The sequence below is a fragment of the Gadus morhua genome, chromosome 1, assembly GCF_902167405.1.
Source record: "Gadus morhua chromosome 1, gadMor3.0, whole genome shotgun sequence".
In the NCBI taxonomy this organism is placed as follows: domain Eukaryota; kingdom Metazoa; phylum Chordata; class Actinopteri; order Gadiformes; family Gadidae; genus Gadus; species Gadus morhua.
In genome coordinates, this window is record NC_044048.1 from 12,903,487 (window position 1) to 12,917,910 (window position 14,424).

At 47.3% G+C, this 14,424-nt stretch overlaps 1 protein-coding gene across 1 annotated transcript; it reads left to right on the forward strand.

Annotated features, from left to right (window-relative positions):
- Positions 1-272: 272 nt before the first annotated feature.
- On the forward strand, positions 273-4,026 carry mafba (MAF bZIP transcription factor Ba). Its single transcript, XM_030355425.1, has one exon. It carries the CDS (start codon positions 809-811, stop codon positions 1,991-1,993), a length of 1,185 nt encoding a protein of 394 aa, XP_030211285.1. The 5' UTR covers positions 273-808; the 3' UTR covers positions 1,994-4,026.
- The last annotated feature ends 10,398 nt before the right edge of the window (positions 4,027-14,424 follow it).

A 14,424-nucleotide genomic window follows, 5' to 3' on the forward strand; every position in this document is an offset into this window, starting at 1 on the left:
ATAAAGAACTTAAACGTAAGATATGAAGTACGCGTTGAACGCGGGACTTCAACGAGGCGCAATGCTTGCAAAGTGAACTCATCTCGATATGTGCCTTTACCTCAAGTCAGTCAGCTGACTGTCTGTATCTGTCAAAAGGAGGTCCCTCCCCTCGTCCCCTCTATCCCAGCCCCCTTCTCCTTTTTCCTCCAATAGGACGCTTCCCATTGGAGTGCGCCGCGCGTCGGCACCAGCCCTCCCGCACGACGTCATTGCGCGCTATAAGGATAAAGCGTCGCGGGGCGGCCGGGCACAGTCTGCTGGATACTCGGTAGTGAGTTAGTCCGAGAAGCGAGCCTGAATCTCTGCGGTGCAGAGCTGGAAAGCTGCTTCTCAGCATATTCAGACGCCCGACGCTTTTTGCTTATTGGTCTCCACGTTGTTTATTTTCCTGGTGAAAAGGACTTATAACGACAAAGAAGAAGCTTTTTTATCTTCGGGGGGACTGGTGCCTTTTACTTTGTCGCTTATACGTGGTGTTTCTTTAATTTATGTCTTTTTTTTCTTCTTCTTCCCCTCGTCGAACACACTTCTACTGAAGAGACTGAGATTGTACGTGCTACCTCCTGCCCTGGTCGGTGTTGCCAGATTAGTCCTGCTGAAGTGGGCTACATGACGCAAATTCCGATGTCGTTAGAAGAGCATTAAGTTTTAAACTTTGCCTCTCTACTTTTTCTCGCATTTCTTTTTTCCCTGTGCCCCGTTGCACAGCGTCTCATGCTTTCACCAAACTGGTGCGTAGCGGCGGGGGAGTTATAAGAACTATTGCATGAGACAAGAAAGGAGAGAAGAACCTCTGAACGGCAAGTCGCTCTGTGCGTCGTTCGACCTGCACCCCTTGCACATCTGCACAAAAAGACTCAGCAGCAGCAGCTGCAGCAGTAGCAGTAGCACCATGAGCACTGAGATGAACATGCCTGCCGAGCTGCCCAACAGTCCTCTGGCTCTGGAATACGTCAACGACTTTGACCTGATGAAGTTCGACGTGAAGAAGGAAGGCCTGGCCGGACTGGAGCGCGCCGGGGTGCGCCAGTGTAACCGCCTCCAGCCCCAGGGCTCCGTGTCCTCCACCCCCATCAGCACGCCCTGCAGCTCGGTGCCCTCGTCGCCCAGCTTCAGCCCCGCGGAACAGAAGAGCCACCTAGAGGAGCTCTACTGGATGCCCAACAACGGCTACCACCAGCAGATGGACCCCCAGACGCTGAGTCTGACCCCGGAGGACGCAGTGGAGGCCCTGATCGGAGCCACGGGCCACGGCCACCCTCCTCCCCCGCACGCCCAGCAGCAGCTCCAGCAGCAGGGCAGCTTCGAGGGCTACAGGGGGGCCCCGCACAACCAACACCACAACACGCACCATGGCCATCCCCAGCACCACCAGCACCACCCGTACGTCGGCGGCATCCCTCACCACTCCGACGACCTGGGAGGGCACAGCCACCCGTCCCACAACCAACACCACCATCACCACAGCCAGGAATCCGACAGCCCGTCCCCCATGTCACCGGACGAGCACCAGCCACTGCACCACCACCGCCACCACCACCACCATCAACACATGAGCCAGTCGGGCCACCACGGCTCCGGCAACGTGGAGGACCGCTTCTCCGACGACCAGCTGGTGTCCATGTCGGTGCGGGAGCTCAACAGACACCTGCGAGGCTTCACCAAAGACGAGGTGATACGTCTGAAGCAGAAGAGGAGGACCCTGAAGAACCGGGGCTACGCGCAGTCCTGCCGCTTCAAGCGGGTGCAGCAGAAACACGTGCTGGAGAACGAGAAGACGCAGCTGATGAACCAGGTGGAGCAGCTCAAGGCGGAGATCCACCGGCTGGCGCGGGAGAGGGACGCCTACAAACTCAAGTGCGAGAAGTTGGCGGGCCCGGGGGCCGGCAGCGGGTTTCGGGAGGCCGGGTCGACGAGCGACACCCCGTCTTCCCCCGAGTTCTTCATGTGAGTTGTAGAAGCCTTCTTTTTTTTTGTGACTCTCTTCATCCCTCCATCCCCAAAAACGATGCTGATGAACAATGAATAATAACCAACCCACCCTTCCATACCTGTTCATGGTTCTACTAATAACGGGAGATTATATTCATAATAGAAGAATAATACATCAAATACTATTTCCATATATACTCATCTCGTCCTCCGCGGGACAACCGAGATACAAAGAGCGTTGCGGGATGTTTGTTCGGTCCCACGGATCTTTGTAGATTAGTTGCTTAGTGTAAAAAAGAATATGCCACTTTGTCCGTTTTTTTGGTTCTTCAAAAAGATGACACGTTGTTAAAAAGCAGGCCTCGTTCTCATGCAGCCTGCGAAGCAACGCAGAGAAAAGTTGGGAGACTCAATCAAAAGTGCCCCCCCCCCCCCCCCCCCCCCCCGTATATCTGTAATCCAAGAGATTTTTCCGAAAGCAGGACTCTTACATTATGCAAACTTTACTTCTGTCCAACAATCCCTACACTTTATGCAACATCTCATTGATTTATTGCCTGCTTGGTTATATTCGAATATATAGTGTAACAAAAAATCTGCATTAAATATTAATCCTGCATGCTGGACATGTATGGTGATAATTTCTATTTTGTACTTTTCATCTTCTCGTGTATATTAAGAGCATGTTGTTGATTGCGCTTCTCCATAGTTTGGGGGTTAGACGAGTAATGCAACGGGCGTAGAACAGCAGGACTGCCGGTGCAGTGGTGGAGGTTTCTTTTGGCTTGTAAATATTATGCAACCGCAAAAAAAACTGCACACCAAGATTGAGGAGGCTGGTTTGAACTTCTTTCTTTCTTTGTGTTGTGTTTTTCTATATATATTTTTTTCACTTGGGATATTGATTGAGAGATGTGGGCATTTTTTCAGTTGCATTTAAATACAACAAACTTTGTGTGTCAAGTGCACTTTTGGTTAACTATTTCAAGTTTTCATTTTGGATTTTGTGCAAACCCCCCTCCAGGAATTCATCAAATGCTTCGTGATTATTAAGCAAAGCCAATAATTGTGGACATTTTAGGATCATTTTAGACTCACATTTACTACTGCCTTGCGATGCTGAAGGACGCGACAGTTTTAAACGGCCTGACACCGCACTAAGTGATTGTTAAATTGTTCTTAAAATAAGCTACTCAATTATCAATTTGACATAATCTGGAACATGCCTGCAATTAAAAGTGGCTGTCTACTCCTGCCTCTAATTTGAATGCGACGTGCAGCCTGCTATAACACTTGCGCCACCCTGACCACATCACACACACCGTCAGAATGATCTCATTCACTTGATGGCGCATCCTTCAGAGTCACCTGTGCTACAGCGGGACCACCTCATGTTGTCAACACACACGTACTCGACAAAACACACCGCTACCAAAACGTCGACTAACCTATGTCAGGGATTTAGCATTAGGCTCCAGTCAACAGGTATTTAGATAACGCATGCATTTGTAATACATTGTAAAACTATTGATGCTGTGTTTTCCTGATTTTTTTTCTCTGCGGGTCAGTTAAAAAAGGGGAAAGAGGTTGTACAAAGTTTCAAAATGAAAACTCTGTGTATATGTAATACATTTTTTTTGTTTTGTTTTATTGTTGATGATTCTGGTTCTGCTGGCCAGATGCATAGTTAAAGTTTTTATTTTAATGATTTAAATTAACGAACTTTCAGATCATATCAAATAAGCATGGTGCTTGCATTTGAAACTATTGTTGGAAAGTCATGCATTTAACAATCTTTGGTTTGTTACTGATTCAACTGTGTTGAAATCAAATTGAAACTGCAGCAGCGGGTTGTTGTTCTGTTTTTAGCAATTCCATGTATTTTGCGATGATGGGGATCAATTTTCAATCCTGTTTATATAAATAAGAGTAAAACAACTTAAATTTGAACTGTTGTAGTTCCATTCAGGCTGGTTTCTGTTTTGTCTTATTTTCTGTTGTTTTTGGAAGAAATTGTTTCCTATTTTGCTTATTAAAGTCATTGAAATGGCATCTATTATCTCTCGGCCTTTTTATACTATAGCTCTCAATCACTTAATCAGAACACAACGTGTTGAACTTATATTCTTGCACACGCTCACATACAAACACACGCACACACACACACACACACACACACACACACACACACACACACACACACACACACACACACACACACACACACACACACACACACACACACACACACAGACTCCCACACATGCACACACACTCTCAGTTAACAATAATGTAGAAAATGGTGTGCATTGTAGTGCACATTTGATCTTTAATAATTTCCGTTGAGGTAGCCTACATAATAGGCTATATTTATCACATTGTCAATACTTCCAAGACACAATATGCAGGTTCATTCCAATACTCACGGCATTTCATTCCGATATTCCAACAGGCTCCTCATTTTGCTATTACCAGAACACACGAGCACACAGTTCATTTGTCGGCCGTGAGTTCACACTGAGCCGCCGCGCGCCGCGCGCTTCCCTGCAGCGGGGAGAATCCGTGGGCTGCAGCCCTGCTGACTTCTGCAAAACACCGCCGCTGCAGGTGCCCAATGCACGGTAAAATTATACGTTTGACCTTGCAATGGCCAAGATTGACAGCGGGTCTAAATATTGAAATTTGTAGGCGACAATAGAATAAATATAATAGCTCTAGGTCTAATGATCGGCGTGTCAAATTGTGTAATGTGAATTAACCCCACGCTCCTTGCCAAAAGGGCATGTGAGGATGGCTGTCGGCTGACTAGAGCGCCGAAAAGACATTGGAAAACGGTCAACATATTTAATGCCATCCTACTTCATATTTTCACACAAAACACAAGTAGCCTATGACATCATCTTAAGGTCTTCCCAAATTAACAAAAACAAAGTTGAAAACACACACCAATAGACTGCTACACGCAAATAGGCTGTAACAATGCGTTCACTTGCACGCTGACGGACGCGCACAAATACACACGCACGGGGAAACACTCACACACGCACACATACATTGCATATTCAATCTGCATATCCGGCTAGTGTGACGGTATAAGAAGAGAAAAGGAGAATAGAGTAAGTGTTGATCTGCCCCGGGTTTAGAGTTTCTGGTGTCAGAACATTATCTGCCCCGTGTCTGCACATTCTCAAGGACAAAACCGCTGGGCATGGAATCAACCAATCAGGCCTAAGGAAGACCAGTCTGGTTTACATTCATTCTCTCTTGCTCTCTCTCACTCTCTCGGAGACAGAGAGGGGGCGGACATCGGCCAATGCTCCTGCAGTCTAGCGGCAAGAGTGCAACTGGGGTGAACCAATTCAAAAGGGCAGGGAAATATTTGATAGGATGAATGAATTTATGATAACGACAGAAACAGACACATACGGATTTTTTTATTTGCTTTTTTGACTCCTATTTTAGTGATCTCTGTTAGGCCCTCGGTACTTTACTAAAACAATAGAAATAGAAAGGGACAAGAGAGGATACACATCGGGGGAATGCAAGGCTGTGTATTATGTATCATAAAGTCGATTACAGAGAGAAACGCAGGCAACTGAAAGAAAAATCCTAAGCTACTAAATAGCCTCCATAAATAACACGTGTAGTTCACTATATGAACATTAATTACATTGTTGTTCATCGTAACACACACAAATCTATTTCAAATATCCTTACACATTCCAAATGACCAACATTACACCATAATGCGTTATACAGTCTGTGGGAAAACCACTTATGCAATCCAACACTGTGTTCTCGAAGAGAATAATCAGTATCCCATCAATACACATATCGTGATTAATCACAACCTGATTGCAATACATTTCTATTGATTATGCTCAAAAGGGGACTATCGATTTGACCAGAGGCATACCACACAACGTGGTTTGTCCTTACTCACAAATACACCTAATGCCACTAATCCTTCCACAATGCAAAGCTATCTCGCCAGACCCCTGTGTCAGAATCCCGGGCCGGATACCTGGACACGACGGGAGCTTGGGAGAAGCGTCTTGGGTTGAGAAAGGCGTGGGAAGAGATAAGTGAAAGGACAAGGACACGCAGAGAGGGAGTGGAGTGTGGGAGGAGAGCAGAGTATGCCAGCGGGCCCGGACTCAGTGGAGGACCCAAGGACACAGTGACCAGGCATACTGTAATGATTTTAGTCTCCGATCACACATCCAGCCCCCCTCCACGCACACACACGCACACACACACGCACACACAAGCAGGCAGGCAATCATACACATACACACCCACACATACACACACACACAAGCACATATACACACACACACACACATACACACACACACAAGCATGCGTGCAGACATTAATAGGCAAGCACAATGCAGACGCACACATGTGCGGAAGCAGGTACGCACATACACTCATGAAAGCATGCACATGCACACACACACACACACGCGCGCGTGAGCGCACACACACACACACACACACACACTCACACACACACACACACACACACACACACACACACACACACACACACACACACACACACACACACACACACACACACACACACACACACACACACACACACACACCTGCACCCTAGGGAGATCCTATCTGCATTAAGCTTGCTCTGTGCCAGCCTTCTTCTTCAGCACGACGTATAACTGCCGGCGTCACCACCACCATCATCCTCCTCTTCCTCATCGTCTTCACGCAGATCAGCAGCAGCAGCAGCAGACACCTGGAGGACAGTGACCTGAAGTCGTAGCTCTCTAGCCGTAGCAGCACGTCGCATAGCACGTCACGCCATGCCCTGTATTTATATTATTCCTATTACACTCTGACAGGTTCAATACACCTCTAAAGGTTTTATTTAAATATCTCTGATCATTTATCAGGGTACCGCTCTTTGCTCATAGTCATAGCACTTTGCGATGGCCTTTTTCTAACGAATGATGCGCCTTGCTTTATCAAGTGAGAAATTAAGAATTCACAATTAACGTGAACAACATTCGGTGCTTCATATTACATTTTCAAGTGAAATAATATTTTGATTTCATAGGATTTAAGGAGTTAAATACATTTTGCTCCTAAAAGCCACACACAGGCACACACGCACACACACGCACATGCAGCACACAAAGTGCACACCAAAGCAGCGGTCCATTGTCTTTCATTGGAAGTGACTTTCCTGCTGTTCTAAATCACAACGGGGTCCTGGGGAATTAAAGCAGCCCTTCCCCCCAGGGAACATAGAGCAATGGCCGGTAACACAAACGTGTGTGTGTGTGTGTGTGTGTGTGTGTGTGTGTGTGTGTGTGTGTGTGTGTGTGTGTGTGTGTGTGTGTGTGTGTGTGTGTGTGTGTGTGTGTGTGTGTGTGTGTGTGTGTGTGTGTGTGTGTGTGTGCGCAGACTTAAAAATGTACATTATGGTTTGCATAAAATGTATGCTTACCCATTCACCAAAATGTTCAATGCAGTTTTATTACATTATGTCTAATATGTACAGTTTTCTACACAGGCGCAGCCTAATGGTGTTTTTGTTTGGCTAGTTTTGTTTCTTAAATGCTTCATTATGGGTATTGCTATGTGTTTGGTTTGTTTATTTGTTGCTGTTGTCTGGGTGTGTGTGTGTGTGTGTTTTTATTTTTTGCGTGACTCTGTTTGTTTCACACACAGATTCCACGGTGCTGGACCAGTCGCAAGCAATCGGTCTTCAGGGCGATATCCTTCTCATCTCACTCGCATATATGTATATATATATATATATATATATATATATATATATATATATATATATATATATATATATATATATAGATATGGCACTCTCTTGCTCTCTCTCTCACTCCCTATCCCGGCTCAGCCTTGTATGGGTCTCACATCCAAACTGCATCATCCCATCTGCTATTTATTGTCAGCTTGTAATGGCACACATCAGCACCGACACACAAATAGATACACACACACACAGGCATGTACGCACACACACAATGATATCAAGATACACAAGGACAGACCGACACACACCTAGATACAGATTCATAATAACTAAACCCAAATCCAAACAGTTATATCATTCTATGAACATTCAAACGTGCATGCATAAGGACGCACAAAACACAGATGTTTATGCTGGAATATTTGCTTAATCAGGATATCATAATTCATGATGCTTACGCAGCTCACACAGAGAATATTTGGCCTGCAGGCAAATCGTGAGCCTGCACATCCACACACGTATATACACAACACAAATACACACACACAAACACTGACGCACGCACACATACACATATGCATTTACACACACACACACACACACACACAAACACACACACACACACACACACACACACACACACACACACAAATGCATATACACCACAAACACGCACACACAAATACTAATGCACGCACACACACACATATGTATTTACAAAGACACACACACGCATATACACCACAAAAACACGCACACACAACCACTGTCGCACGCACACACACACATGCATGTACACACACACACACACACACACACACATGTATACAACCCAAACACGCACACACAAACACTGACACACACACACATGCATGCATTTACACTTACACACACACACTCACAACACAAACAAACACACACACACACACACACACACACACACACACACACACACACACACACACACACACACACACACACACACACACACACACACACACACACACACATACACACACACACCGTTCCTCAGTAATAAAAACAAACCATCCTGCAACACTTTGAACATCTCGTGTCAGAAAACAAGACCAACACAAACGTGACACGATAATTCACAACAAAAAAGACCACTCGTGTTCATCAGTACGCCATCGACTCATCCTCTGCAACCCAAACATGGTTACGGGTGCATCTATGCAGATGTTTTGACGTAATTGTCTCGGAGGGGTAAACTATAAAAAGGCAGCGGACTGCGGCGGCCGGCCTGCCTCACCCCAGCGCCCTGCGCTGATGATTCTGCAACCCCGCGCTCACACACAGGAGGGAGCGCGGCGTGAAGGAGACCGCTCCGGCCACGGCCACGGCTGCTGCGGCTGCTGCCAGTGCTGCCGAGTCGATGAAAGTGACCCATGTGTACATCCGCGCTTCCGGGATGTGAAACCCAAGTCGGTGTGGGATTGATCCCCGTCTGGCCACGGTGGGGATAAGGCCGGACGGAGGAGATAAGAGCAGACACCGGGCGTGGGCCGGTGATACGTTTGAACCAGCAACCTCAGGCCGCAAACAGGATGCTCATAGTGTCCCCTTCTGCCTTTTTTCTTATATTTTTTTTTTTTCTGGGACACGGCGAGTGCCGTGTCCCAGTCACAGGCGCACAAAGGGGGAACTGCGTAGTGACCGCATTGCTCCGGGGAAATACAGCCTTCACCAGTTAAACGACAATGTCAAGTAATGGCAACTGGCTGAATACCCTCTCGGGGGTATTTTACACACGTGAGGCGGTCGTATCGACACAAAAATCAGATTTTGTTGGTTGAACTACATAAATGATATGGGCGTTTTTTTATATGTTATGACTCATTATAAAATGATGTCGAAGTTACTGCCCCATTCCATTATAATTCAGTCTAGCATCAGGCGGGCGGGTCAGGCGGGTCTATTAGCGTGATTGCTGCAAACAGCCCATTTGCCCCTGGCACGCGTGCATATGTGTGTGCGTGTGTGTTTGTGTGTGTGTGTGTGCGTGCAAGTGTCACCCCCTCCTGACCTATGCATCGTGCAGCAGGCCTGTTGCTGCAATGCCATGTGAGGTAAATAATTGAATGGATCCACTAATAAATAAAGTGCATGGGAAGCTTGAGGGTGTGCAGTGGTGGTAGGGGGGCAGAGAGAGAGAGAGAGAGAGAGAGAGAGGAGATGTAGAGAGAGAAAGAGAGAGAGAGCACTGGCAAGATAAAAGGGGGAGTTGTGTTAGCAGTCACGCCGCTACCTCTCTCTCTCTTGCACGCTCGCTCGCTCACAGTCTCTCTCTCTCTCTCTCTCTCTCTCTCTCTCTCTCTCTCTACATCTCCTCTCTCTCTCACTCTCTCTCTCTCTCTCTCTCTCTCTCTCTCTCTCTCTCTCTCTCTCTCTCTCTCTCTCTCTCTGTCTCTCTCTCTCTCTCCCTTTATGGGAGGTGTCTGGACGTAATAAGCTTTAGCTGTAGCGAAGTGTGGTTGGGATGTTGGAGCTGAATAGTTCATTTCAGCACATTTCCTATCCAATCCGCCGGGACAGGGCTACTTCCTGTAAGGCAGGTGGAGGGAGGTGCCGTGGCGAGACCACCAGAGAGAGTCTGCTCTAACTTACCTTTAACCCAGCCAAATCATTTTCCATTAGACCTTGGTGCGTTTCAATGGAGCCGGGCGCGCTGCGTGGCCCGCGTTCAGCAAGGCCGTTTTTAAATGGAAAAATCTGCCAGGGGAATGGCAGTTGAAACGGAGGGATATAACAGTGTGGTTTCTGGAGCATATAGAACTTAAAAAGAAGCCATTATCGGCTACTAAACAGCAAAAACATTGGCATTGGTCAACGTTTTCACCCCCGCAAGTGCCTTCCTGAGGTATTGGCCCATTAGAATTCTGCAAACTCCAAAATTGCTTCAAATCCAATGACAATTAAGTTTTCTCAATGTACAGCAAACTTACGTTTGTACTTAATTGTGCCACTAGTTGTTTAGGAAATACAAATTCCAGAGTGGGAGTTTGAATTTCTATGGTGTGATGCAGTGAACGGCAGACAAAGAGGCCAAAAGCTACACTGTTCTTAGTGGATGTCCCATTACTGCTCGGATCTATACTGTACGCCTTCTGTCTCCCTCTGTCTGTCTCTCACTGTCTGTCTCTCACTGTCTGTCTCTCTTGTCTCTTTCTCTCTGTCTGTTGCTCACTGTCCATCTCTTTCTCTCTGTCTGTCTCTCTCTCCCTCTTTCCCTTTCTCCCTTCCTCTCACTCTTTCTCCCTCCCTCTCCCTCTCTCTCTCCCTCTCTCTTCCTCTCTGTCTCTCTCTTTCCTCTCATTCCCTCTCTCTTCCTCTCTGTCTCTCTCTTTCCTCTCATTACCTCTCTCTCGTCCCATTCACTCCGTTTCCATCCTTCCTGCTATTCCTTGTCTCATTCCTAGAACAACATTTTTTTTGTTGTTTTCTTATTGTACACCCTGATCTCTTTTTAGATTTCCTCGTTTGCAGTTGCCACAACGCTCTACACTGCCAACATCTGTAAGTGGTTATGCAAGCGAGAGACAGCATGGAAAAATCCTCCGCAAAAAAATAAAGAAAAAAGAAGGCCCAGCAGACTGGAGGAAGCGGGCTCTCCCAGGGTCAGATAGTACGGATGCAGAGGCGGGAGAAAGGCATAAGAACTGCGCTGGGATCAGCCGGTCTCGTGCTGGGGGCCTGTAGGGTAGACTCTGTACTGACCGGACAGTGTAGATGAAGAACATCTTCCCTGCTGTCTGCTTGTGGTTCAAGATACAGATCTTCCGCTGGTTAGGGGAACAACAAAAAATCTGCTTCCTTATATCACAGAAAATTACACAACAGAGTGGACACACAAGCAAAAACATCTTGACACAGAATACAGAGGGGGCATGTGTATCTCTTAATGTGTGTGTTGCACACGTGTCTGTGTCTGTGTGTGTGTGCGTGCGTGCGTGCGTGCGTGCGTGCGTGCGTGCGTGCGTGCGTGCGTGCGTGCGTGCGTGCGTGCGTGTGTGTGTGTGTGTGATGTGCAAATTTGTGTGTATGAATGTGAGTGTGGGCAGGTAGGTGGGTGGGTGGGTGCGTGGACTTGTGTGTGTGCTAAGTTGGTGCGTGCGTGTGCGCTTGTGTGTGTGTGTGTGCAACATTGGGGATTGACCCCAATCACGTGTGAAGTTAGGCAGATTGTATTAAGAGCTGGAGTGCTTTTAAAGAGATTATGTTATTGAAACAGATTAAGGGGAAGTAGATACAGTGAAGGAAGCTAATGAGGGGTTGCGTACCCCTTACCCTCCCCCAATCTGCCTCCTCCATGTCAGAGTGCAGTGTCCTGGAGATAAAACCCACTACACACTACTACTGTGTTATTGTGGCATTAGGGGCTTCACACTGTGATCATGCTACAATGTTGATAGAGGATGATAGCAAAGTCTTGTGCTGCAGTGTAAAACTGTACCTCATTGCCCACTTCTTCTTGGACGTGTTTGGGTGACAACAAACTCAGGGATAAGAGATTAGAGAGAAAGGCAAAGATGGGGAGAGAGAGAGAGAGAGAGAGAGAGAGAGAGAGAGAGAGAGAGAGAGAGAGAGAGAGAGAGAGAGAGAGAGAGAGAGAGAGAGAGAGAGAGAGAGAGAGAGAGAGAGAGAGAGAGAGAGAGAGAGAGGGGGAACGAGAAAGGGCGAAGGAGGGAGAGATAAAGAGAATAGATGCAGAGAGAAAGAGACACAGAAAATAAATAAAATGAAAATAAATAAAATGAGTGAGAGTGTAGGCCAATGAAGAGAGATAAAGATAAAAAGATACAAAGAGAGAGAGAGAGACAGAGACGGAGAGGGAGAGAGAGAGAGAGAGAGAGAGAGAGAGAGAGAGAGAGAGAGAGAGAGAGAGAGAGAGAGAGAGAGAGAGAGAGAGAGAGAGAGAGAGAGAGAGAGAAAGAGAGAGAGAGAGAGAGAGCGAGAGAGAGAGATACTGAAAAGAAAGGAAAGAAAATGAGTGAGAGTGTAGGCCAATGAAGAGAGATACATAAAGATACAAAGATAAAAAGATACAAAGAGAGAGAGAGAGACAGAGACGGAGAGAGAGAGAGAGAGAGAGAGAGAGAGAGAGAGAGAGAGAGAGAGAGAGAGAGAGAGAGAGAGAGAGAGAGTGAGAGTGGACAATGTGTGTACAATAGGGTCTCATTAGGTAATAAGGATGATTACACTGCATTATGTCCTGGAGAGGAGAACGAGTGGGGCGGGCAAAGGAAGGGTGTGTGTGTGTGTGTGTTTGTGTTTGTGTGTGCGTGTTAGAGGGATGTGTGTGTGTGTGTCTGTGTGTGTGTGCGGGATGGGGGGAGTTTGAATAGAACATGAGCGTGCGATCTGCGGCATAAGCATATAGCATTTAATTGACACGAGCGCTCGCCGTCTTTTGATTGGAGCAGAGCTGTCCTCTGAAAGTCTGCCTGGCCCTTCTGTGTCCTTGACTCAGGGGGCACGTAGACAGATGTGGTGGAGGGAGAGGAGGACTGGGTGGGCGGGCAGAAGAGTGGGTGGGTGGGTGGGGGCGGGGGGGGAGGGGAGGGAGGAAAGAGTGTGGAAAGGTACTGGACTGAGAGGTGGCTGCAGTTAAACAGGCAGCGCTCGGAACATTGGACGCGCGTACGAAAAAAAACGGTCTTTCTAGGCCACTCACTTTCAGCGTCAACTTAGCGTGCCTGCAGAGGGAGGGGAAAATTAAAACCTGAAAAGGGTTTCACAGTGGGTCTCGACGCAAACCGCTTTGCAAATGAAAGAAAAGTTTAGAGTGATATCCAACTGTTTCCATCGAATGAGACTTAAGGATTCCCCGTCTTTTCTTTAAACCAACGCCAACACCACCACCACCCCCACCTCTGTCACCACCTCCACCCACAGCCCCGCCGCTAGCAAGCAGCGCATTGGCGGCGGCGTAGGTAGCCGCATGCGCAAGCAGACAGGGACCGGCTTCCCCCTCTTTTACCGCGTGGTGCTTCGCTGCCTCCTCCCGCTCCGTTTAAGTGGGCAGGTATTTTTACCCGGGATAAAGTGCTGACCCTGGTCTTGGTAATTACAGCCCTGTTGGGCCCTGGCACAGACATGGCTGGGCGTTGCCCGATGCACCTTACACCCCGGCGTTGGCTAAACCGCACTTATCTCGCCATTTACAAGCGCACGTACAAAGCCTCCGCTTCACAGGGTAGAGACAGGCAGGGGGGCATACCTTGAACAGCCGGAGACGAACCTCTGGAGGAGGGCGGTGGAGCGCACTGCTTCACCTCTCTGCATGGCGAGGATATGAAAGTGCAGCCCTGTGTTTTGTCTATTAGCACTGACATGAGGGACGTGTTGTAAAGGGGGGATATGCAAAAGGGAGAAGTACAGCAACATAATGACACGGTGAGAGGGATCCTGGGGACTTTGGTGTAATATTTCTCCAATAATTCGCAGTAATCCCCAAATCCCGTTCTAAACACCGTACACAAAGTCGAATAATGTCCGTCAGCTCTTTAATGGCTGTTTTTTGAGTATCCTTTATGAAAAACAAGTTGTTACTTAGCAATATGCATGGCCAATTCTACGTAAGACCCCAAAAATAAAGTTTGAAACAACATGATTTTGTTTATTAGAAGGATATTGGTTGCACTTCTGAATCAAGGACCTCACCACGGGAAGTTTGACCCTGTATT

Excerpts from the sequence above, each read along its gene's own strand:
- mafba (XM_030355425.1), top strand. The coding sequence starts at position 809 with ATGAGACAAGAAAGGAGAGAAGAACCTCTGAACGGCAAGTCGCTCTGT.